The sequence below is a fragment of the Rhincodon typus genome, chromosome 23 (genome assembly GCF_021869965.1).
Source record: "Rhincodon typus isolate 14 chromosome 23, sRhiTyp1.1, whole genome shotgun sequence".
Lineage (NCBI taxonomy): Eukaryota > Metazoa > Chordata > Chondrichthyes > Orectolobiformes > Rhincodontidae > Rhincodon > Rhincodon typus.
In genome coordinates, this window is record NC_063354.1 from 8,231,435 (window position 1) to 8,257,124 (window position 25,690).

Consider the following 25,690-nt stretch of genomic DNA (forward strand, 5'->3'; position numbering starts at 1 on the left):
CTCCATCATTTTTCCAAACTGGCTAACTGGTAGCAAGCCTTTCATCTCCCAGCATGTGAAATTTTTGTAAATGTGAATTAATCACTGTAGCCATTTTAGGTCTGTGAATATCTATCTTTTAAATTTCATGTTTGTCCGTGATAGGTTTTAGGTATAAAAGTCAAATGATACATGTTAAAACTCAATGGTCCATTATTACCACCAGCATATAATTTGATTAGTACTTTATCATTTGATGTCACGTAGAATAAACTAATGTCATTTTCAAAGTGGTTGTGATCTAACAAATGTGGTAACAATTTGTGTGCAACAAGATACCATAAACCTGAATGAAATTAGTGATTATTTTGTTAGTTTTGGGTGAAACATTTGCCTAGGACACCAGGTGAAATCTCAATATTTTTGTCTTAATATTGGCATGGGCAATGTAATGTCCATTGGAACAGGCTGATATTACTTTTATTTATTTCATCTTTACTTTTATTTCATCTGAAAGAGAGCACTCCTGACAGTGCAGCACTTCCTCATCACAGTATGAGAATACCAGGCAGTTAATTCTTGGAATGGGCTTTCCACACTCAAAACTTTTAACTTTTTGAATCAAGAATATGACCACGTGAGCCAAATTGTCATTTTTTTTTCTTTATTCATTCACGGGATGAGGGTGTTGCTAGCTTGTCTGCATTTATTGTCCATCCCTAATTGCCCAGAGGGCAGTTCAAAGTCAACCATGTTGCTGTGGGTCTGGAGTCACATGTAGGCCAGACCAGGTAAGGATGGCAGTTTCCTTCCCTAAAGGACATTGGTGAACCAGATGGGTTTTTCCTGACAATCGATAATGGATTCATGGTCATCATTAGATTCTTAATTCCAGATATTTATTGAGTTCAAATTCCACCATCTGCCATGGCAGGATTCAAACCCAGGTCCCCAGACATTATCTGGATCTCTGGATTAACAGTCCAGCGATAATACCACTAACTAGGCCATCGCCTCCCCTAGCCCGTGAGCACTCTAGATACAGTGCTTCTTTTAGTTTAACTTATTTTTTTAATCAACCTGTTCAGAGATGTTATTACGCACCTTCAGAGCAGGTGGAACTTGAACCCAATCCTCCTGGTCCAGGGATAGGGACACCACCACTGCCACAAGAGGACACTGGATACAGTGCTTTTTTAAAAAAAAACTGATTTGTACAAAAATTACTTGAAAGTGTAATCGAGTAATGTGACACATCGCACGAGGAATGTTTGTTGTTTTTTCTTTTACATCCAGCAATATTTTCACAAAAAACTGAGTGGCTTTTTTTCCCCACCATCAAATCACCCATGATATTTTTCATCTATTAACTACCACCACTAAATCACACATGATCCAATCGATTAATTTACATGCAAAGTCTGTTAAAGGATATGCAATAACACCAAAGATGAAGGAGAGATAAGATGGAAATGTTTGTTTCTTTTTTTCCCTTTTTTTTAAGGGAATGTTTGTATTTTTAAAATTTTTTATAACTTAACCTATTTTTCCTCATTGCCCTGTTCAGAGATGTTAATACATGCCTCTGGAGCAGGTGGGACTTGAACCCAGGCCTCTTGTTCCAAGGGTAGGGAAACTACCACTGCATCACAAGAGGGCCCTGGATACAGTGCTTAGCTGTGTTGCTAACTGAATTCAACTAGTGTTATTAAACCTGCTATTATGCACAATGGTAGAAGCTTTAACGAAATCTTCATTTGGGACACGAGCAAATGCTTTGACTGTTTCAACAAACAAAATATTCCTTACATTTCCATGCTAGAACAGGGCTCAAGATTGCATGTGATTATTCTGAAAGCCGCAAAGAAATCCAAATTATTTTAGTGTTGATCAACTAAGATTCAAAGGCAAATGTTTACATATAGTTTTGCAATTTCATTTCAGGTTTCTTTTTAACGTGCATTCACAATGAATACGTCACGAAGCAGTTCTTCTTTCCTCAGTGATGGATTTGATCTTAGCTTGACTGGCTCTCAGTTGTCCATGACTAAGCGCCCCAGCAGTGCTTCACCTGCCAAGCAGCTAGCACGGTCCATCTCTGTCATCTCTGAGAACAAGGCCAAAAGGAACACTTTGGTAAATAATCCAGATGGAATCTGTGATGTAACTTTATGGAACTTTTAGGAGTTTAGAAGCTTAGGTTTACTAACTCAATGATGTTTCGAAGACTAAGGTGAGAATTTAATTGAAGCATAAGATTCTTAGGGGACAGCACTTAATAGGGTAATTTTAAGGTTGTTTCCCCTTGTGGATGAGCCTCAGACCAGAGGGCATGATCTCAGAGAAAAGGGGTCGCCTAGTTAGGATAGTGTTGAAAAGGAATTTCTTCTCTCATAGCGTAGTTGACCTGTGGAATTCTTTACTACAGAGGACCATCGATGCTAGGTCATTAAGTATATTCAAAGCCATTTTTTTTAATGGTAAGGGAATTCAGGGTTATGGGGAAAAGGTAGTAAAGTGGCATTGAGGATTATCAAATCAGCCATGATCCCATTGATAGCTAAATGGCCTACTTCTCATTTTTTATGTCTTAGGGTCTTGTTTTCAGAACCAAGCAGATTTTTGAAAAAATTTCTTTTTTTCATGAATGTGATCATTCATGGTGAGTTGCGCATTTCTTGTGCCAGCAGACTTCTGGTATGAGACCCAAATTTGTCACTTCGTGGGCAATTTAGTTATTTTGTTGGACATTAGACATGTTATGACACATTCTGGTACATGTGGGACTTGAACCCAGACCATCTGGTCTAGATGTAAGGATACTACACCTTGTGGCCAGTTTAACCTTAGCTTAATCACTGCTAATTCCACTATTACTCTCACTTGACAATCACAAATGTACTAACCAGTGAGTTATTGGATAGCAATCAGAAGCATAAATCTTGGATAATTTTCTTTCCGTACCACTGCAAACTTCACACAAGGAATACTACGTCAAATTTGGTTCTAGTTTTAACAGTTCCTTGCCCGACCCCAGCTCCGCAGTGTTGGCCAAGCTGTGATTAGCTAATATGTGACATCAGGGATTGTGTCTGGGATATTTCTGTTCTTTTTACCTCCATGTTCCAGATGTTACACTTAACCAGCTGACCCTTGATTTATTGGTGCATTAAAGTATCACAAGTGACTATTTCTGCCTATTCATCAAGCTGAATATTCTCATGCCTGGTAGGTTCCATAAACCAATTAGTGAGGAAGGGTTGAGTGCAGTTGTGCTATTGCCCCTGATTGATGTTGCGTGTTGTTTGTGTTGCTGTGAACTTCTTCTTTGCCATTTCCAGCACAATAACACAAATTGCACAATGCAAAATGCAAACTTTGAGAATGTCACAAATGTGCTGTAGTACATAGAATTGTTTACAGAAATGGGTAAAAATTTGTAGGAAAAGTTGTTGGATTTGTGTGAAAGCATAAGTGCAAGAGAAACTGAGAAAATGAAAATTTATAACAGCAAAAGACATGTTTGCCTCTCTCTAGGTTGATGCTGGGCTTGGAAATATCAATGGCAGTGGTCCTCGTGCCATCAACAATTTACAAAGGTCAAACAGTACAACACAAGTCAGCCAGCAGGCCAGTGCCTCATTAAGGTAATGTCATTGATTCACATCACTGAAAACTGTAACATATTCTGTGTTTAGGCTGTTTTTAATCTACTCTGGAAACATGAAGGAAATCTTGCAAATCCATTCACCAATAATTATGTCAAAACACTGGGCAACATTTTGATTATTTAGTGAGCATTCATTGCCCCAATATAATTTCTCTGCCTTCCATGAGTTTCTGGAAGAAGCATTTGCACCATGCCCTTTTCTTACATTTTCCCCATTGCTGTTCATAGCAGAGTCACCAAAGGTGCAGTGATACTCCTAAGCTGATAGATCAGGGCCTGTGGGCCTTATTGGAATGAGGTCTGTCAGGTGGATCTCATAGAATATGCAATCCCTGATTGGGGCCATTAACTTAGTCCAACCAGGGAGTCCTGGCTGAAGGTATAAATAGGAGTATCCAGGGTTCTGTTTACTCGAGGAGCTGGCTCTGAGCTAGCTGGATCAGTGTCTTGTACTATGCACATGTAAAGTAAAGGGTGACTTCGTGATCAGATACGGACCTTCGTGGAGTTTTTTCAGCCGGGCCCCTGTCAGCCCCAATATTAAGGGTTTTATTTGTTCAGACTGAACTTAGAATCACTGAATCTTGGAATGGATGCAGCACAGAAGAAACCGTACGGCCTGTCAAGTTCCTATTGGCTGTCTATAAGAGAGCTTGGTTTTTTTTATAGCAGTACAAATGTTCTACTTTTTAAATAATTATCTAATTTTCTTTTGAAGTGCCATGGTTGAATCTGCCTCCGTACACTTGGGTGTATTCCAGACCTAACCATACATTATGCTGAGAAAATAAAATATCATGTGTCTCCATTGCTTCTTTTGCCATTTAATTTAAATCAGTGTCCTCTGGTCTTGATCTTTCCACCAATATAATCAATTTCTCCCTATCTCCTCTGTCCAGATCCCTCATGATTTGGAACGCTTACATTAAATCTCTCAGTCTTTTCTGAGGAAAATAGCCACAATGTCACCAGTCTATTCCTGTAACTTGACAATGAATTGGCTTTAACTTTGCTGATGAGCTTGCTGTGTGGCACCTTTTGTCAAGCATGTACACTCCATGTACACGACATTGACAGTATTATCCTCATCAGCCCTGTCTGTTACTTGATAAAATCTAAACTAAGTTAATCAAACATCATTTGCTCGGTGCTGATTGAGGGACATGACATCGTGAAAGGGTGAGTGCCCATTGAGAGCCACATCCCTGCCTTTGCTGCCGAATACCTTACCCCATTTCATTGCAACCACCAATCTTGCCAAACACCTACTGCCATCACCTCTGACCTGGGTCACTCATTGATCATGGGCCTCTCCAGTCGTGCCGATGAACAGAAGATGCCGGCAGCTCTCTGTAGACAGAATAACCTGTTCCTGAAAAACTGATCCTGTGGAACGTCAACTAGTGGCCTGATTGATCCAAAGGAGATGACATGGGTCACTCGCCACATTATCAAAGGTGAGAGCTGCTGACACATAGAGTCATAGAGATGTATAGCACATAAACAGACCCTTCGTTCCACCTCGTCCATGCCGTATCGGAGAAAGATCTAAGATTACAAAAAGAACTTGATCAATTCGGTCAGTGGGCTGAGAGGTGGCAGATGGAGTTTAATTTGGATAAATGTGAGATATTGCATTTTGGTCAAACAAACAAAGCAGGACTTATACAATTAGAAGTAGGGCCTTGTGTAGTGCTGTAGAACAAAGACACCTCGGGGTTCATATATTTAATTCGTTGAAGTTTGCGTCATATGTAGACAGGGTGGTTAAGAAGGCATTTAGCACGCTTGCCTTCATTGCTCAGATCTTTGAGTTTAGGAGTTGGGATACGCAACTGTTATAGGTAAGATATTGGCGAGGGTTCAGAAAAGATTTACCAGGATGTTGCTGGGATTAGAGGGTTTGAGTTATAAGGATAGGCTGGATAGGCTGGGACTTTTCTCACTGGAGCATAGGAAGTTAAGGGCTGACCTTATAGAGGTCTATAAAATCATGAGGGGTACAGATAACATGAATGCCAGGTATCTTTTCTCTAAGGTTGGGGATTTCAAGACCAAGGGGCATATTTTTAAAGTGAGAGTGGAAAGATTTGCAAAAGACATCAGGAGTAACGTTTTTAAACAGACAGTGATTCATGCGTGGAATGAACTTCCAGAGGAAAGGGTGGATGTGGGTACAGTTACAACATTTAAAAGACATTTGGATAAGCACATGAATAAGAAATGTGTGGAAGGATATGGGCCAAGCACAGGCAGGTGGGACGAGTTTAGTTTGGGATTATGGTTGCCATGGACTGGTTGGACCAAAGGTTCTGTTTCCCTACCGTGTGACTCTGTGACTCTAAACAGAGGATGTGTGAATGTACTGGTATCCTCTAAGAAGTGGAAAAGTAAAAAGGCCAAATTTGCTTGATTGCTATTCCGGAGATGGCGCCCCTCTGGAGGGCATCACAGGCCGGAAGGATGCCTCCACGAATGGACTGGACTTCAACTGCCACGTGGTGCCCAGTTAGTTTCAGAGCATTGTTTTTAGTAAGCATTTACCCTACTTAATCAAAAAAAGCCTTGAGATGGAACTGTGCTGGCAAACTAGCGTGCCACCTGATGACAAATGCTTGTTGTGTATCTGAAGTGTTCAGGCTCTAAGTCTGCATGCTGCCGCTCATCTGACGGGCCACTTCTTCTTTGTTCTTTTTTTTTGTTTTTGTTTGTTCACTTTTTCATTTCTTTTCTGAATCGAAGTTCTTCTTTTCTGCTGCTGCAATGGAGGAAGGAGGCTGTGAGGGCCTGCTGTGGAGGTGGCAGTCTGGTGGATCCGGATGTCCATTTCTCGTGGCCATAGTGGCTGCAGCTTTATTGAAGGCTTCATCATCAGTGGGTTTGGTCTGTTTCTCCTGGCAGTGGTTTCAGCGGTTGCTATAGCAGTGGAGGCATGGTAGTTCCGGTTCATTCCTCGTGACTATGTCAGCGTTGTGGTGGCTTTGGGCAGTGACTGAGGTGGTCACTGTGTCAATGTCAGCAACTTGGTGGGTCTGGTTTGTCCCTCCTTGCTATGGCAGTGATGCAGTGGCTTCGGTGTTGGCTTCAGCGGTGGCAGCGCTGGAAGGTCTGGAAATCCTTGTTTTGGTGGCCATGGATGACTTCAGTGGTGACGACCCATAGCCACTTTAGAAACCCAGGAGCCGTGGAGGGGAAAAAGATGAACTTTGTCCTAACTTTGTACCAATTATTTATTTTTATAATTTCTGCAATTAAAATAGAGCTGAATTGTAGTGACTTATACACATCACACTGTATTTTAATAAATACAAATGACAATTAGTTGCTATTTAATTCTTTTCTAACAATCCTGCCTTTGTACCCATTTTAAAATTCGATGCCATTAGTCTTTTGCAGTTTGCTTCAAATGTAGACATCTCTGTTCTTGGTATTTATTTTTAGAAAACCATCTTATTTGAACTGATGGCGAACTTTTTTTCTTTTGATTGCAAATAGTAAGTAATGAAATTTAACTCGCTTGCCACTTTTGTCCTCGTGAAAAGGATTTGAGGAGCCAGTTTACAAGAAAATCAACAATTCTAAAAAAAAAATTGCTTTTCCACTGAATTCACTGACGTTGAAATTACCAAATTTTTATATCAGAGAGATCTGAAAACATGTGCATCTGCCTATTGTAATGAAAGTAGCTTACAACCTAAGTGCTTGTCGTTGGTAACAGTAGGTGGCAGTGTGTCTATATATACTTCAGTAGCATTTCTGATCAGTAAATGGTGCCCAGATAGTAAATGCCTAACTTGATCCATTTGATTGAGCACTAGTCCATTCCCCACTCCTTCCTTGATTTTTAATCATTATGTGATTTAAACAGCAATCTCATAGCCACCAGATGTAGTAAAATTCAGGCCAATAACTACTTGGAGGGAAGTCCAACTTGGTTACATATCCGCATGAGTACTTGATTTATATAATCAATAAATCTGTATTTTTTTCTTAATTCTTGCCTAGTTAGGGCTAAGGGCGTGATGCAGTGACTTTCAAAGAGTCAGATTTCAAATATGCAGTAACAGAACACACTTAAAGACCTGCAAGAGAGCACAGTTTGGAATTAATGAGACATTTATCGTCATGTCACATAGGCAGTGCTGAATTACGAGAATTAAGACTTTGGGAAAAGTGAATATGTGGAAGTGGTTGCACAAAATTGAAAAAATTGATTAATGCTATTTGATGTTCATTATGGCACTGTGTCTGAACAAAGTAAGTCCCTTAATTGTGACCCTATCCTGTCTGCTGATTAGTGAAGAGAGAGCGGACGATTTCCTGGCTTTGTTTGATAGTTCTGCGGATGGGAGGAAAAAGCTGTCCAGTTTGAGCAAGACATCCCCAGAGAAGAAGACCACTTGGAATGTTCTGGTAATTATAAATTAACTAAGTCACTAAATTAATACTGTAGCCAGTAGCGTGACCCTTGATGCTTCAACAAGATTTTGCCATTCGTTCTTCGGAATCCTGCCCAGTTTTATTTGTCAATTTCCATCTGCACTTTCCAGAAGTATTGATCATTTCCTGGAGTACAGTTCCAACTGCTAAATGCCCCTCACTTCTCTGGAGGCTCAAATAGTATTTTATCCCTTTGATCTCCTCAATGTAATGAAGCTTTCTAAGTTATTTGATCAGCTATTCAAGCTGGAATAAAGAAAGTAATGTTAAAATGGTATAGTAATAAACTGAAACAGCCTTATACAAAGATTATTTTGAAAGCCTGCCCTTTTTAGATTTTATTCAGTATATCACTCCTATTCCCCCATCAAATCTTTTACTAATTACCTCCTCACTTGAATATGCTGATGTCTGAACTTTGCGCTGTAATCAGTTGTACAAATATACAAAGTTAGAACCCTCGAGCCTGCTGTGCCATTGAGTACAATCTATTTATGTTTTGAATTCTTCATTCCCATCCATTCCCAGTAACTATTTGTTCTTTTGCCTAACAAGAAACTATCTACCTCTCTCTCAAAAATGTTCAATGACCTTGTTTCCAAAGAGTTCCAAAGTTGCACAACCTTCAGAGAGAGAAAAAAATACTCATCTGGATCATGAAAGGGTGACCCTGTATTGTAAAACAGTGCCCTCTAGTTCTGTCTGACCCATAAGAGGAAACAACCTTTCCATGTCCAGACCATTGTCAAGACCATTCAGGATCTTGTACATTTCATCTAAATCACCCCTCACTCTTGCAAATTGCAGTGAAACCATGTCCAGCTGATCTTAACTTATCCTCATAAGAAAACCCATTCATTCCAGGTATCAATCTAGTAAACCTCCTCTGAACTGCATTTACATCCTTCCTTAAACAGGAAGGCCAAAACTGTACACAATAATCACCTTCAAAAACTTTAATTTCAATTGTACAATCTCAAAAAATGTCTTTCCAAAAAGGACCAGCTGAACTACATTAACAAAATGCCCTGGACTTGAAGCCCAGCTCTTGCCCTTTAACTTGGTATCTCTGGTCTTTTTCTTGAGCTGTTCGTACAATGTTTCATGTGCACGGTTTTCAACTAATTCGGCATTGCTTCGCATTCAATATCCAACTGCTTCTTCATTTGACACTGTTTATATTTTAGGATGCAAATTATCCAGGAAAACATTACATTCCATAATAAAAAGGTTTCCTGAGATGCAGTGGCTGCTAAATCAGTTATTAATTTTAAATCTGCAATAGATAATTTTTTGTTAAGATGTTAAGAGATATGGGCCAAAGGCAGGTAAGTAGAGTTGGGCCAAATATCAGCCATGATCTCATTGAATGGTGGAACAACTCAAGAGGCTGAATGGCCTACTCCTGTTTATCTATTCCGATGGAAATTCTCCATCTAGTTGTACATATATTTTGGAATGATACAATTTTTTTATTTGAAGTGATTAATCCATGAGATGTAAGTAATTTATTATTAACTGCCAGGAATTATAAGTCTCACCAGATCTTATGCAATACTAAAATACACCAGGCAGAATAGAATTGTCTTGCTGTCGAAACATTTTTTCATGGAACCTGAGTGCAGTAGTTGTGCTCTACAATGCTGTCTGTAAGCTAACATTCTAGTAGTTAAAGCTTGAAAAATGTCCCCTTAAGCTGTCATGCTGAGTGGTCATGTGTTAATTGCATTTATAATGGGAAGTTGAGGTAGCTCTGCCATTAAACTCTATCTCAGTGTGTTTCTGCGAGCCTTTGAAGATTAATTATTCTGGCAATTCCTCAGTAGCTAATTTGCTTGAGTGTCATGCTACAACTTAGTCATGCTGTCCTGAGTTAATAGGGAATATAGGAGTCTTGGTAAATGGGTCAAAACGCTTTGGACCATTTACTATGTCCCACTCAATTGTAGATTGTGTGAGATGACAGCCATTGCATGAGATGAAAACTAGTCCAAGACCTGTAGAGAATCTCAATTTTCTGTTAACTAACACTTTAACCTTTCCAGTAAGATGGCGGTGGAGGAGGGCTTCTGAGCCTGGGGCTCATCTGCTTTTCTTTTTGTTGCTTTTTTTTCTCTGTTCTCTCATTCTTTTTCCTTCAATTTTTTTTTAACTTGCATCTTGGTGAAGAGCTGGGTCACGCCTATAGCATCGGTGGCAAGTGGGCCTGGGAGCATGGATTCAAGTAGGTCCAGCAGTGCAGACTTGTGGTGACAGCACCAGAAGCAAGTCTGGGTTCCCAGCAACTTCTGCCTTGTTGAGGCAGTTCTAGTGCCGGCTGTTCCTGTGGAGTCAAGTTTGGGTTCCTGGCAGCATCTGCTTCCAGCGAAGATTCGTGGAGGAGGTGGTGGAGGTGAGTTTGGGCCCAGTACGACACCTGGTGGCACCAGCAGCAGCTGCATCGGTGAGGTGGGCCCAAAGCGGACTCATGGCGACAGGGGAGTCAAGTTTGATCTGGTTCGGTAAACGGCACCATCAGTGGCGTCTGCAATGGTGAGATCCAGCAAGGACATCTGTGGAGGTGAGATGGCGCTGAAGAGTGGTGACTTTCATTCCAGCGGCAGCGGCACAGCGAAGAGGATTCATACCTGGCCACCAGGTCTATTGCCCATGATGGAGCATTTAACAAGAAGGACTGCAAAGTGGGAAACTTTATTTCTTCATTTTTTTTGCCTTTATATTCTATGTTTTGGTTATTTTTCTGTGCTTTAAGATGGCTCCAGAGAATGGCAATGCTATACAACACTGTTCACTGTATTTTGTAACAAGATACACATGACAAAAAATAAATCAAATAAATAAATCAAACCAAATCTGGCGTGACAAAATTAGAAGTTCTGGTCTTTGGTTATTCCTAACCTATTTGATTGTAGCAAATTGTCAGCTGAAGCACAATCTGTTCATTTCATCATCTTGTATGCCTCAATCATATCACCCTGAAATGTAGGCTTATCTAAAATGCAGAATTCCAATTCTTTTCACCAATCTTGATAACTGAAATGATTTATTCTGGGATTAAGTCTAATGGGCCTTTCTTCCTCCTTTCCAAAACTTTGGTATTACCTGCCAAAACCAGGCACCATATTGCAGTTAAGGCCTGATTGTTTTCAACAGAGCTTCACAATCAGTTGGTTACGATCACAAGGTAATAGATGTTGAAGTCATAAGCTCTGAGGTAGCAGGGTGCTGTGAACCTTGGACTGGCTTTGAATAGCCTCAAGATGTCTTTAAATCCTAGTTTTGTTTTTGTTGTTTGGTGTGGCCTAGTGGGACTAATCTCCAAATATATGTAGGTATTAATCTTGCTGGAGAAACTCAGCCTTTTAATCAACTGCCCTCTCTCTTCCCCCACCAAGTGGCAATGAGGGTTGAAGTTGGTTGGTGAGGGGGGAAGAAGGAAGGAGGAAGGAGGGGGTGAACAACTTTCCTGCCCTCCAGATTTCAGTCCAGGATCACAAACCATCTAATGCATTAAAGTAAGGCCTACCAGGGACAAGTTTTGAAAGCTTTGTTCTATGAGGACAACATTTCTTATTGACGTAGTTGTCCTTTTAATGCCTCCCCATACCCTTATTGCTTTCACAGTGTTGTTCATGTGTGATTTGAGAATCTGTGTACCTGGAAGTATGGATTTCTTTCTTTCTTCATCCACTTTAATGCTTTCCTTGAAGAGTGTGTGAATGAAGCCAACCTTCCATCCACGGACTCCACTTACATGGCTCGCTGCCGCGGAAAGGCTGCCCAACATCATCAAAGACAAAATCACACCCTGGTAATGATCTCCTACAAACTCTTCTGTCAGGCAGAAGATACAGAAGCCTGAACACACCCACGCGCAGGTTCAGGAACAGCTTCTTCCCGGCTAATGAATGGACTCTCTAGTCTCAAATAATGCTGATCTTGCTAATGTTGATCTCGCTTAGTGCGCACACTGTGTAATGTAACCTGTACGCCTCTGTCGAAGTCTTTTGGTATGTACATCCATTGTTTATTATGCTTGTAAACAAAGCTTTTCGCTGTATTTTGATACACGTGACAATCAGTCAATCAAGAGAATTCACGTCGCATCATTCACACTCTCTAACATGTTTATGAATTGTGCTGTCTGAAAGCTTGCAGATTTTTTCCCCCAATGTCTTTGTTCGGATAATGTATTAAAATAGCAAAGAGTAAAGGACCCATCCTGAGTACTTACAGAACACTACTGTTCGCTTACATCAGGGAGCCAGTTGCACATAATATCACCGTAGCTCCCAGAGGTTTTAATCTTGTAGAGAAACCTCTGATTGCAACTTATCCATAAAAGCTCCTGGATGCCTATCTAGACTCACGGACAGATGCGCACATTCACACCACACACACACATGCACACAGCAACACAGCAAACAGAGAGTCACACATCACACACGTGTACACACACACACACAGCTGAAGAAAGTCAGCAGGTCTGGCAGTATTTGTGGAGACAAAAACAGAGTTAATGTTTTGTGTTCAGTATGAATCCTTCAGAGTCTTGGACCATCAACAGTGGCAACCATTGCAATTATCTTTGAAGTTGTCAGTTTTCTGATGTCTCTTTTCAGTCAGCTCTCTTCTTGAGTGACAGAGACAGACTCTCTAGCCTGTATTTACTTCTGCAGTCTCAAAACTATCTTCCGTCCTGTCAAAAATCGAGCCTCTTCAAATTGCAGATTGTTTGCATATTTTGTCTGTTGTGTCTAGACTTGAAAATTATAGGCAATATCTTTGATATAGGAAGGTTCTCAATGATGTAAATTAGAATAGGAGATGAGAATGTCTTTTATGTCTCCGATTGAGATGTTGACTGGTTTCATTGTCCTTGGGTAAAATGTTAATTTCTTCTCAGATTGGCATTAGTTTAATCCAATGTGGTTTCATGAAACCTGGCCAAACTGTGGGTTAGGTGATGCCTGTGGATATTTTAAAGTAAGTGCTTCCAGGTCCTTTTTGAACCTTTTTCCGTCCATGAAAATACAGGTACTAAATTGACCAGAGAAATTCACAGATCAATAATCCTTTTCTGTATTATTGTGATAGCAATAACTTTTTAAAAACTACAGTTAGGCTTGCAAGACATGATTTTTTTTTTGTGAAACCATTGTTTGTCACAAGTATGCCTCTCTGTCCAGGCAATCACTGACAAAATTCCTTATCATTTTCACAAACGTTTTTCCTCTTACTGATGTCTAACTAATGGGACTATAGTTACCTAGTTCAGTCTTGTCATCATTTCCTATGCCCTGGTTGTACATATTCATCCAGACTTGATCATTTTATACTTTAGTATTGCCCCTGAGCTCTGTCTAAATGCTGGATTGACTGGTGACCCAGTTGGAGACCTAAAAAGAGTACTAATCCTCACTTTCATGACCTGAATGTCTTATATTTCAAAGAAGAATCTAGTATTTCTGTAATCTTGCGCAGTTGGATCTCCCCTAACTGATGTGTGGAAATTATTTGAGTAAATTACAGTGAAAAGATAAAGTTAGTTTTAAACCTAGTGATGTCACATATGCTGTACTAAGCCAGGCGGTTGAACAAAAAGCAACTTCTTGTAAAAGATCATTCCACTGTACGCATGACTTAACCACTTAATGACAAGTCATTTGTTATTGATGAGAGCCAGGAAGGTAAAATGGCTATCTTATGACCCTGACTTCAGTACAATGTAGAAGAGAGAGTTTTTTCTGTTTCAAATGCAAGCAATTCATTTCAGAAACAGTGGATGAATTTATACCTTTTTGTAGAATAACCGGTTGTTTCTCCACTCTGGCCTTTGTTTCTTCCCAAATGGCAGGATGAGGAGCCCAGAGCTTTCCCAGTTCCTGTTAGTGGTCGCAGCACCAGTACAACAGATATGCCAGTCATGACGAAAAGGAGGGAGACCACAACTGTGTCACCAGCAGCCAACTTTACAGCCAACAATCGGTTAGTGGATGTCTAGAAAACTGTAATCAGAATATAAGAATAAAAAACTGTTTGACTCCCAGATATAATTGTAAGTATCTTTTGATCTTTGAACATTGTGGAAATGTTCAAACAGTATAATGGTCCTTTATTGTTTTTTTATTAGTAAACAGTGGATTTTGCCATTTTGCACATCGTTCTGTGTACTTCCAACACTATCAGTGTCCAGTTCTGGATACAACCACACTTGAAAGAGGAGATGAGGATTCTTGATTATGTGCAGGGGAGGATTTTTTTTTGGACTGGTTCCCTGGATGAGGGACTTTAGCAACTAGATTATGTTGTTGATGCTAGGGTGTTTTTCTTGGAACAAAGGAGAGTGAGAGGTGAATTGATAGAGGATACAGGTTATGATAACCTTAGAGAAAATAGAAAGGAAAGCTGTGCCCGTAATCTGAGACAAACGGAATAGGGGACGCAGATTCTGGGCTTTGGGGAAACGATGAAGGGACCATGTGAGGTTGTTTTTTTCTATGCAACAAGTGGAAATGCCCCAAAACTTGCTGCCTGTGAGGGTCATGGAAATGGTGCTGGTGAATGATTTCAAAATGAAGTTGGCTGGGCACTTGAGGAAAATAAACTCACAGTGCAATGGCAATAGAGTGGGAACTTTTTGGTTTGCTTTATGAAGGGCTAGCACGGATTCACTGGGCTGAGTCTCATTATGTGCCGTAATGCCTCTATGTCAGGAACAATGTATCTTACTGTGTCATTTGTTTATTCTATTTTTTGTTTTCAACATGAAAAGACTGTCATCCTGAGTTGGTCCCATGATTTAATCACCTGTGATTAATATGTTAATTATTGTCCTGAAAAGTATAAATTAATTTATGAATAGATTTGGGGTACTGTCATTCATCACAAAGGGCTAATTGCTGTCTTTTATATTAGCCAGATTGACTGGCTTGATGGTGAAGCTCTTGCTTTTGTCATCATCTATGTTCTGTCTGAGAAAGTGGAATCTGGCTGTACAGGCAGTCTGCTAGCTTGCTCACTTAGAACATGGTGATCTACTTGTTCTTCTTACAGCACTGTAATTTCAAAAAAGAAAGTTGTAGAATTGCAACAGTACAGATTCTATCACAAACGAAACTCACCACCAGAGTGCTTTCCTGGAGATCAGCAGCTCTAGATTGGCTTTCAGATCAAAGTGTACTTAATTGGAGTCAGTTTGCACTTCTGCTTTTAATCACTATCCGGTTATCCCTGCTGCAAAATACTCCAATGTGCCAGTTAAGAACAGCACTAAGTAGACCGTAGTGAATAGAAATGAACAGGGCAGACATGTGCAATTAGGATGATAGTTTGTGTGGAGTAGCTGCTTCCATGTTGTAATTTCTATCTTATGTTGATCATGCATGGTAGTTTTGTCACTGAAAGGGTGGGACAATATTTGTGATTATTTGACAGATAATTTGGGAAAGGTAAATCTGAGAGTGGAATTTTTTTTCTGTGGCAGAGTTGGAGATGGGAAGGGTGTTTAATTAGGTAGGATGATGGTGAGCTAAAAGAGTGGAGGGATGTGCTAAGATGTTTAATTCTTTTGTTGACTTTTATTTTGCAGAGCTGTTTATGGTGATGGTTGTCTTGCAGTTTTGCCCACCAAATGGTTTCCGATGTCACGAATAATTTTTGGTCAATAATAAGAGTGTAAAGCATCAAAAATCACCTTACCAACACTAGCTTATGCATGATAAATTGGATGAGAAAGTGATAACTGTGGAAGATTTAAATACTAACTGTAGAAACATTCAGCACAGATGGAAGCTATTTGGCCCATCATGTCTGTGCAGCTCTATCCAATTAGTTAAACTTCCTAGCTCTTTCAGGTACTCTGCAAATGTCACTCTTTCAACTATATATCCAGTTGCCTATTGTTAGTTAGGATTCTATCTCCAGCACTTTATCAGGCAGTGAATTCCAGATCAGTATATAATCATAATTCCATAATCGATAGTAAAAGTTCTTCTCATTCCTCACCTCCAGATTATGATCATAGAATCCCATAATCATAGAATCCCTACAGTGTGAAAACAGGCCCTTCGGCCCAACAAGTCCACACCTACCCTTGGAGCATCCCACCCAGATCCATCCCCTTATAACCCACCTAAGCTACACATCCCTGAGTACTGCGGGCAATTTAGCATGGCCAATCCGCCTAACCTGTACACCTTTGGACTGTGGGAGGAATCCCACGCAGACACAGGAAGAATGTGCAAACTCCACACAGACAGTCGTCCGAGGGTGGAATTGAACCCGGGTGAATTATGTTAAACTGTACATTCTGGCTACCAATCGTCCTGCCTCTGGAAACTCTTCCTCCCAACTTCATCCCATTAAAACCTCTCATTATCATCAATGTAGCCATCAGATATCCTCTTGACCGTCTCTGCTGCAAGGAGAATAATCTTAGCTGTTCTAGACTTTCCACATAAATTAAATTGTATACTAAACAACATAAATTCCACATACCTGTGCAGTTTGTGAAGTGGTTATCATGGAATGGTTATTGTGATTCGCTTTATGGATATAGAAGTTTTCATAGAATCCCTACAGTGTGGAAACAGGCCTTTTGGCCCAACAAGTCCACACTGAACCTCAGAGCATGCCACCCAGACCCATCCCCCTATAACCCACCTGATCTACACCTCCCTGAACACTATGGGTGATTTTAGTATGGCCAATCCACCTAACCTGCACATCTTTGGACTGTGGGAGGAAACCGGAGCACCTAGAGGAAACCCATGCAGACACGGGGAGAATGTGCAAACTCCACACAGACAGCCGTCCGAGGGTCCCTGGCGCTGTGAGGCAGCAGTGCTAACCACTGTGCTGCCCTTTATAATATAAATACATACTTTACAGTGTGTAAGATGCTTCATGGATTTTGAAATATGCCTGCACCCTGTGAATCAATAGATAAAAATCATGGTTATAAATCTTTTTTAATCAACTCTATTGCAATGAGGTTTATTTATATTTGAGCATGGAAGCCCAAAGCAATTCAACTGTATCTTGCTTTAGAAAGAGGTGGTGACTGGTGGATTTTAAATTCAGTTAATAAAATCTGGAATTAATAAATCCAGTCTCAGTAATGGTGACCAATGTCATTGCATCTGTCCTGTAATGCAACATGTTGAAAGCTGTCAGGATTTGCTAAACAAAGCTAAAGTAGTTTGTGCTTAACTTGGATAGTGTCTGCCAATGCTTGGCTTAACAAACTAACTTCATTGCAAGATATTTTGTCTTTGTGGGATGAATAATTTTTAATTTGCTTGTTTTACAGGAGTAACAAGGGAACCGTTGGGAATTCTGTCACCACAATGCTGCACAACAACTACTCAACTATTGATAAACTTTTGACCCCAAAAAGTTCCAACCAGAAAGCCACATCTCTGAAGTAAGTCCTAGATTCTTCTAGAATAGTGGAAACTATTCAAATATCAATTTAAAATCTCATTATTCTCACTTAATTATGAAATGATAATGTTTGCAGCCTTACGCAAAGTAAGATATCTTTTCTGTGTGATCTGATTTTATTAACACATACAACCAAGAATATCAGCAGATTCTATATCACATTTCAGTCTGCAGTTACTCTTTGGAACTCAGTATGGTATGTTGGATTTTATCAATGGGAAGGGTACAGCTTTTGGCTTTGGTGGGTCAATGGCATTGTACCAATCCTTCAAAGGCTAGTGGCAACAGAAGAAATTCCTAAAAGAATTGAATACCAATTTTCAAGATGTATCACATAGATGTAGGCCCAACCTCTAAAGGAAAATAAAATCAACAGTACAACATGTTCCACCAGGGGTATTGAGGACGTTCTATAGGTCTCGTCAAGATGAGGCTCCTATTCTTGTAGAGATTTGGGAGTTCCTTGAAGTATGCTACAGACAGAGTCGACTGTGTAACGTTTTGCATGTTGTGCTGCCGAAAGCTGGGATTAGACAAAAACGGAAGTGATGGACAGTGAGGAGCTGTGAGAATGGTAATATTCTTCTGCAAACAAAAATAAGGATGTTGATTAGGAGAACATCATCATCATGATAAAGTGCAACAGCGCAACAAGCTGGAGAGGATTTAGTTCCATTGTAGGCAGTTGTCCTTAATTTGGGTGAAGTCATCATTCATTGACTGTAAATATGCTGATGTTGGAAAGGCAAGGAGCTCCTGTTTATTCCTGAATGCAAACACAACTTATCAGTTTGTTCTTCTCTTTCCTGTTGTGCAATGAAAGTTAATGTTACAAATTATTAGAAGGTTTCACAGCATTTGATGCTCCCACATTCAAACATGACAGTGGCCTATGCTACTATGTTCATGAGTGATCGAATAGCAGTCTTTCAGGCAGTGTTTCTGACACTCTGTGGTGAAAGGAAGGGTAGAATCTGCAGCTTCATTCTTGTAGTTTATGATGTAAAGTGAAAATATATTTATAAATGTGAAATTCTATTTACATTGAGATGTCTCCCTGGACACCTTTTTGCACTCAGGCTTTCTTTTTCCTTTTAATTCCACTATGTTGATGTAGAGTCCTATGGTCTGCGGCTGGCGCGGAGGAAGTCTGCTGGTCTTGGTGTTTTGGGTGGATATCTGTGGGGGTGTTTCTGCCTAGGGTGCCCTGACATGCTGAGAGAGTCCTGGCCAGTTACAGACTCACCTTCCTTGGCTTGAATGTGCATGGGGTGAGGGTTGCAGGCAGGGGGTGAGCTGTCTTGACCTTCACTTCCATATTTTCTCCTGCAATGAGACAAAGGCAAGGATTGAAGATGATAAATCCTGCCATTTCCATGCTGTCTTACCACCCAGGGAATCAGCTTTTTACTTCACTTTTCTGTTTTCCTACTGAATGTCTGTTCATAGATAGCAAAAGTTTTGTTTTTAATGAGCTTATTGAGCATTAACATCGTGGTATTGTTTGGAACTTGATTTTACTGTCCTTTATGAAGATTAACTTTGTTAAAACTAATTTTTCATACATACCCACTGTTCAAGAACAGGCATTTGAATGAGGTTTTAGGTTACCATTGCATATGAGCTAGCACTGCAGCATGAGTTACTCTTAATGCTTTCTCATGAATTAAGATGTGAAATGTTCATCTTTTTTGTATATGTGGATTCTAAGGCACATTTGTTGAAATGTTTGTATGTTTTGACAGCAACATGGTTAAGATGCCAACTAATGAGGAAAATAGCTTGGATCAGAGCTCCTTTAAGAAATCACAGAAAAACCTATCCAGTAATAATGTTGTAACAAGAAATAACACAACCTTGTTGAAGAAGAAGAAGGAAGTGACTGAGGAGGAAGCAGAAAGGTCAGTTTTAACATTTGGTAAATGTGGCTAAGAAGCAGTTATAATTTGTGATGCGTAGAACTAGATCAGAATCTACATTGTATTTTCTAGCTACATCATGACAGGAGTATTGAATATTTGACCCCACAGACCTTGAAATTTAACTGTCAAACTCAGTGGTTGTCTTCGTAATATGTTTTACTGTGTTTAGGTTAGCTTGCAGGAATCATTTGTTAATAAATGCTGACTTGGGAGATCAAGACCTGCCTACTTGAGATATGTGCAAATTCATGAGAAGAGATATTGGAACCATGGGCAAAATCTTCTGATCTCGCTGGTGTTGAGTTGGAGTTCAGAGGATATTTAATTAGGCAAGATAATGGTGACCTGAACCCCATAGCTTTCCTGCCCCTGAGCAGAGAAGCTTATGTTTGACCCTGCTGCCTTGCCAGTAGAGACTCACTCAACGACTTTGACACACTGCAGCTGGGATTAACCAAGGTCTAGGGAAGGGGTGAGGTCTGTCACCATGCAGTGTGCCTAACAGATGAAATGGTAGAGACCACTTTGACATAAAGCTGGGTAGGTTGTTTTGGGAAGGAATCAAAGATAATCAATGCCCGAACATTGGGAAGGCAGGAGCCCACTAAGAGCCAACCCCTGCTTTGCTTTCAACTCCCTCTGAACCTCCCTTCTCACATATTGCCCATCTTGTGAGATGGAACTCCAAGAGTGAGGAAGGGTTGCCCTCTTGGCAGCAGCCTTGGAAACCTAAATGGCACTGCTGAGTACAAGAATTGCTGGCCTTTGATTCACTGGCAGCTCTTGCTAGGCAAGACCCACTCCAGGGTCTTGATCCCAGGGGAAAACCTACTGATAGTCTTGCCACCACCTGATTTGTATGTAACATGAGCGACCTTCCCAAGACAAGGCAGTATGGGTCTCTTGCTGGTTCTCCAGCTGGCAGGTAAGAGTGGCATGGCTGCTCAGTGGTTAGCACTGCTGCCTCACAGCGCCAGGGACCTGTGTTCGATTCCACCCTCAAGCCACTATCTGTGTGGAGTTTGCACATTCCCTCCATGTCTGCATGGATTTCCTCCCGTGCTCTAGTTTCCTCCCACAGTCTAAAGATGTGCAAGTTAGATGGTTTGGCCATGCTAAAATGCCCATAGTGTCCGGGGATGGGTAGGCTAGGTGCATAAGCCATGGAAAATTTAGGGTTACAGGGATAAGGTTAGTGTAGACTCGATGGGCCGAATAGCCCGCTTCCACACTGCAGGGATTTTATGATTGGGTAAGACCACCCAACAGCTATAACAAGGTTCTGCACTGTGTGGGTAAGGGTTAGTTAGCAATTGGATATCCTTTCCTTGCGGCATCTAATTGTGCCCTCTTAGCAAATCCCTGGTTTACAAAAGGCAATTATATCTTTTCAAGTTGTTGTTATATTTCACTGTGCTTTTAAGTAATCTGTCTTTCTTAGGATCGTAGTAGTTGCTTCATTCACTCAGGGCTATATCTGAAATTTGTGGGGCAAGGGGCAAGGGAATCAGTATCTTTCCCATAGGCTGCTTTAAGGCACTTAATGTTTTTGCAACAGACTACAGATATCTGTGTTGCACCTGTAACTGCTGACAAAGTCAACCCTAGAATTCTATAGGGTGTAGGTTGTGCAGCAAAGAAAGGAAGGTAACTTTCCTGCTTGGAAGTTATACCGTGAGGACTGTCTGCCCTGCAACGTACAATAACCCACACTCCATGGGAAGTATTTTCTGGACAGTCTTAATTGACTGTGACCTCCACAAGCTTTTTGTTGACATTGCCACTTAATAAGAAACCAGATTTGCCTCCCCTAATTCATCGATTGTTGTCTCATGCCTGTAGCTTGTTCTCCCTGACTATAAACGTTAAGGAAGTTCTGGCCATCAGCTAGGATATCATACCTCTGCCCCAATCACAATGAATAACATGCCTTTAGAAGTGGTGAGCAAATTCTTCTACCTTGAGTCCATGCTGATAGACCACCTGTCCTTTGGTGTGGAACTTGATATGCACATAGGGAAATGAGCTAGCACCTATGGCTGACACTCAAAATGTGCATGGATAACATCAAGTTGACCCTTAGGATCAAACTGTTAAGTGATTATGTGGCCTGTGTTCCCAGAACCTTGCTGTGTGGCTGTGACCACTTATAGCTACTGGGGAAAAAATGCTGAATAATTTCCAGCTTTACAATCTTCAGTGCTGTATGGTATACCCTGGTATGACAAAGTCATGAATGCACAATCCACTCAAAGATAGAGCTCCTAGGTTATTTTTGCAGTTGTCAAACTGAGGCATTTACTTTGGTTTGGTCATGTTCATCCCGTGGACTTTCTGTATAGTGAAGTACACAGAGACACGTGGCCAGCGGGATATTCAAAGCTTTGTTACAAGGATGCTGATGGATGATGTTGCTGGGAAGTTGTGTAGAGTAATCGTGAATTGGAAGGCAGGAAGCTAGAATTTGTTTGTAAAAAAAAAAGATAAGGGAGAAAAGTGCGTGGTTCCTTTAAGAGGTAAAATGCTTTTCTAAGCTTGGAGATTTATGCAGAAAAGAAGTGTCTGTATGTAGCTGAAGACGTACAGCCAGTTCTGAAATTGAAACATGCATCAATTGGCTGTGTGATTGAAAACCTTAGGCTTGCTTTGAATTTTTGGCAACTAGCTGGAATCAGCCAATTAATTTAAACCAAACACTTAACGATTGAAAGCCAATTGAATTTAAATCTGATGGTTTTGACAGCCCCAGACAAATGCTACTGTAAGAAAACTGATATGACATCCAAGGTATATAAGGAGAGGATTTTGAAAATCTGTGTGAAAGTGAATCGCCATCTGAGAAATAAGCATCCAGTTCTCACAAGAAATCACTAAGTTGTCTAAGAAATCACCGTCTATCCACAAAAGGTACCATGGCACTTCTAGCTAAGAGTCCTCACAGAAGACTTTACAAAGGAAACAACCCTCACAGCCGGATCAGCGGAAGAAAAACGTTTATGACTTGAGAACAGCAGAAGAAAGGCATGTAGGCTTTGAGAGACTAAGTTTTAATTTATTTTCTTATTACTTGGGTTTATATAAGTGGGACTTGTGTTTATTGGAACAACATACCAGTAGAATTTAGTTCAGTTCGGGAATAGTTAGTAGTTAAGGGGGAATTGTTTGGTTTGTTAGTAATTCTGTTAATTTGTTCACTGTTAGGGTTAGATAAATAAATTGTTACTTGTTACTTATAAAGTGACTATCAGGGATTTTCTTTCATTTAACCACTCGTTTTTTTTAACAGATTAGAAAGGTTAGGTGAGCTTCTTTGGGTGTTTCAGGTTTAATTATTAGAAGGGAACCTGTACTGCCATAACAGATTGGGGGTTTGTGTTTTCGTTTAATTATCAGAGGGGTTTGAACTCCTCTCCATAATAACGTGAAGACCCTAAACATTGATAATTACATCTGAGAATCACTAGGTGACAACATAGAAAATTGGCAACACCTCCTTTGGGTTGGCATGAACCACCAGCTGCAGCAACTTGGCAAAAATAGCAGCCCAGAATAACGATTGGTACCTTCATGTACAGCACTTTGGCAGAATCTGTTACTCAAGCATTGGGATGCTCACCGTCAGCATAGGTGCAGCAAATTGAAGGTACTCTGTCAGAAATGGATTTGTTTACTGCATGTTCATTATCTTTTGGAGGTGGGAGGATGTTGGAACAAGCCTAGAGTGCGAAGAGCAGAAATTATTGTTGAATGTATGAACTGAGCAGCTTGAAACTGATCACTACTGCAAAGCCCAAATAGCTTGATAAGACATCTCAACTTTTCTCTTGATGAGATGATGCTGTTTAGAGTCACTTTGAGGCACTGCAGACAGTTGTTAATTGATTGCATTTTATATTTAGTAACATGCCAGCTAATTGACTTAGCCACAGAATAGATGACTCAAGGCTGTGGTACAGTACTGTGCATATATCCGACTGTCGTAGGTTAGATCTCAAACAACAACGAAGCAGAGTACTGGAAGAAAATAAAGTGCTTAACGGCTTGTTGTAAAGACAACAATCTCTCCATCAACGTCAGCAAAATGAAAGAGTTTGTCATTGACTTCAGGAAGCGGGGTGGAGGGCATTCTCCTGTCTGCATCAATGGTGCTGAGGTGGTGATGGTTGAGAGTGTCAAGTTCCAGGGAGTGACGATCACCAACGTTCTGTTCTGGTTCACCCACATTGAAGCAATGGTCAACAAAGCACAGCAACACCTCTACTTCCTCACGAGGCTAAAGAAATTGGGCATGTCCATAAAGAGTCTTTTAAATGTTTATAGATGCACTGTAGAAAGCATTTTATCTGGATGCAGCACAGTATGCTATGGCAACTACTCTTCCCAAGACTACAAGAAACTACAGAGAGTTGTGAACACAGCCCAGTCCATCACACAAACCAGCCTCCCATCCATTGACTTCACCCATATTTCCCATTGCATCAGGAAAGTAACCAACATAATCAAAGATCCCATCCCACCCTGGTTATACTTTCTTACACCCTCTTCTGTTGGTCAGAAGATATAAAAGTTTGTAATGTGTTCGAACAGATTCCAAAAACAGCTTTTTTCCCACTGTTATCAGACTTTTGAATGGACTTCTTAAATGTTAATCTATCTTTGTACTTTCTCAGCAGCTGTAACATTGTATCCTGCATTCTGTTCTGTCACCCTAATGCACTTGTATAGTATGATCTGCTTGTAAAGCACATAAGACTACACTTTTTGTTGTACCTCTGTACATGTGACAGTAATAAATCAAATCAAATCAAATTTGTTCTATATAGCCCTAACTGATGCTGAAAAGCACTTTTGGACCTTTTGTCAACTTTCTGGGAAATAAAAAAATTTCCAAATGAATATTTTAACTCCAAAAAATGCAGGTTTGTGTAATAATGTCTGATGTTGACGAATATGTCGAACAAAGAAACTGCCACAGTGGTTCAATGTTTCTGATAGGTTGATATAGTATTCCAATAATTGGAGTAGTGATGTATTACCCAAAAAATTGTATCTCACTCTTGGAGAACGAAATCTTGACACTTCAATCAGTTATTTGTTTTCATCGCTTGAGGTGACAGTTCTTTTAAAATGAATATTTATTTGAAGCCTGAAGCGTATTGCCGATTTCAAATGGAATCCTGCTTGGTACAGTTAAGTCATACCATAACATCTGTGGCTGGTTTTAACACTTAATTAAATGTACAGCTTGAGCCACTTAATTTGGAAATGTTTAATGTATATTCTTGACATTGTATAAATCATTATATTTCATAATAGTTGCTTTTTATTTTCTAGTTTGAGTTGGTTTGTGTATTGTTAGGTAGGATGCAATACAGATTGACGCACCAGTTTACCTGGTGTGAATAGAAAAATTCCTTCTGTAGCTAAAAGTTTCAGCTTTGAATCAAGTTAGCAAGTTAAATAGCTTGTAAGTTAACGTATAAATAAATTATTCCATAGATTGGAATTAAGCCTTAAAAGTCCTTTATAAAATCGTTGCAAGGTAAAGATTGACATCTTGCATTGAAGTTTGTTTTACTATTCCTTCCTTAAAAGAAATATGCAATAGATGCTGCATTTCCAGATTTGAAGGGTTGGCTTAAAATGTCCCACCATCAAGACTACAGTGCATCTAGCCTCCTGCTCCTGAACCAGTCATGTTCCTTTGGTTATTCAATCAACCTTCCTACTTGCCATGGTTACAATGTCTGGCTTTGCTGCACAGTCAAAACTGGTTCACTTTTCTCAATGAAGTGGTATGGTACATTCTTGTAAAATTGTCCACTGAAAAGCTACTGCTCCCCCACTGTCCAATTTCTAGTTAGCCCACGCAATGATCGATGTGAGACAAAGTCTGCTCACTTGGGACGGTTACTGTAAATGGTATTGGGGTTGTTGAAATTGACATGCTATTGATCTGGGAAAGAGCAAAGTACTGTTTGTTGCTGGATAGTACTTGATAGTAACAGGACAATGAGTGGGTCACCGCAGCATTTGAACCTTATCTTTGGCAGCTTCTATGTTCATAAGTGTTAGAAACCTGATGGGGTTAAACTGACCAGAAGCAGCTGAAATTAGTTACAAAATGCCTACAATAAAATAAGTTTTCATTTGATACATCCAATTAATATCTAATCAACTTTATGCTGGTGAGAAAGTAATGAGGGCAAGTTTTCAATATTACATATTATGG

The 25,690-nt window shown here is 40.1% G+C and overlaps 1 protein-coding gene across 1 annotated transcript in view; it reads left to right on the top strand.

The window, feature by feature from the left end:
- Nucleotides 1–1,920: 1,920 nt before the first annotated feature.
- cep131 (centrosomal protein 131) overlaps nt 1,921–25,690 on the top strand; it is a 115,157-nt gene continuing 91,387 nt past the window's right edge. Inside the window, exons 1-6 of the mRNA XM_048611093.1 lie at nt 1,921–2,115; nt 3,517–3,626; nt 7,948–8,062; nt 13,947–14,077; nt 17,403–17,516; nt 19,282–19,437. Of these exons, the coding sequence (XP_048467050.1) occupies nt 1,948–2,115; nt 3,517–3,626; nt 7,948–8,062; nt 13,947–14,077; nt 17,403–17,516; nt 19,282–19,437 (794 nt within the window). The 5' untranslated portion in view covers nt 1,921–1,947. The remainder of the gene's footprint in view (nt 2,116–3,516; nt 3,627–7,947; nt 8,063–13,946; nt 14,078–17,402; nt 17,517–19,281; nt 19,438–25,690) is intronic.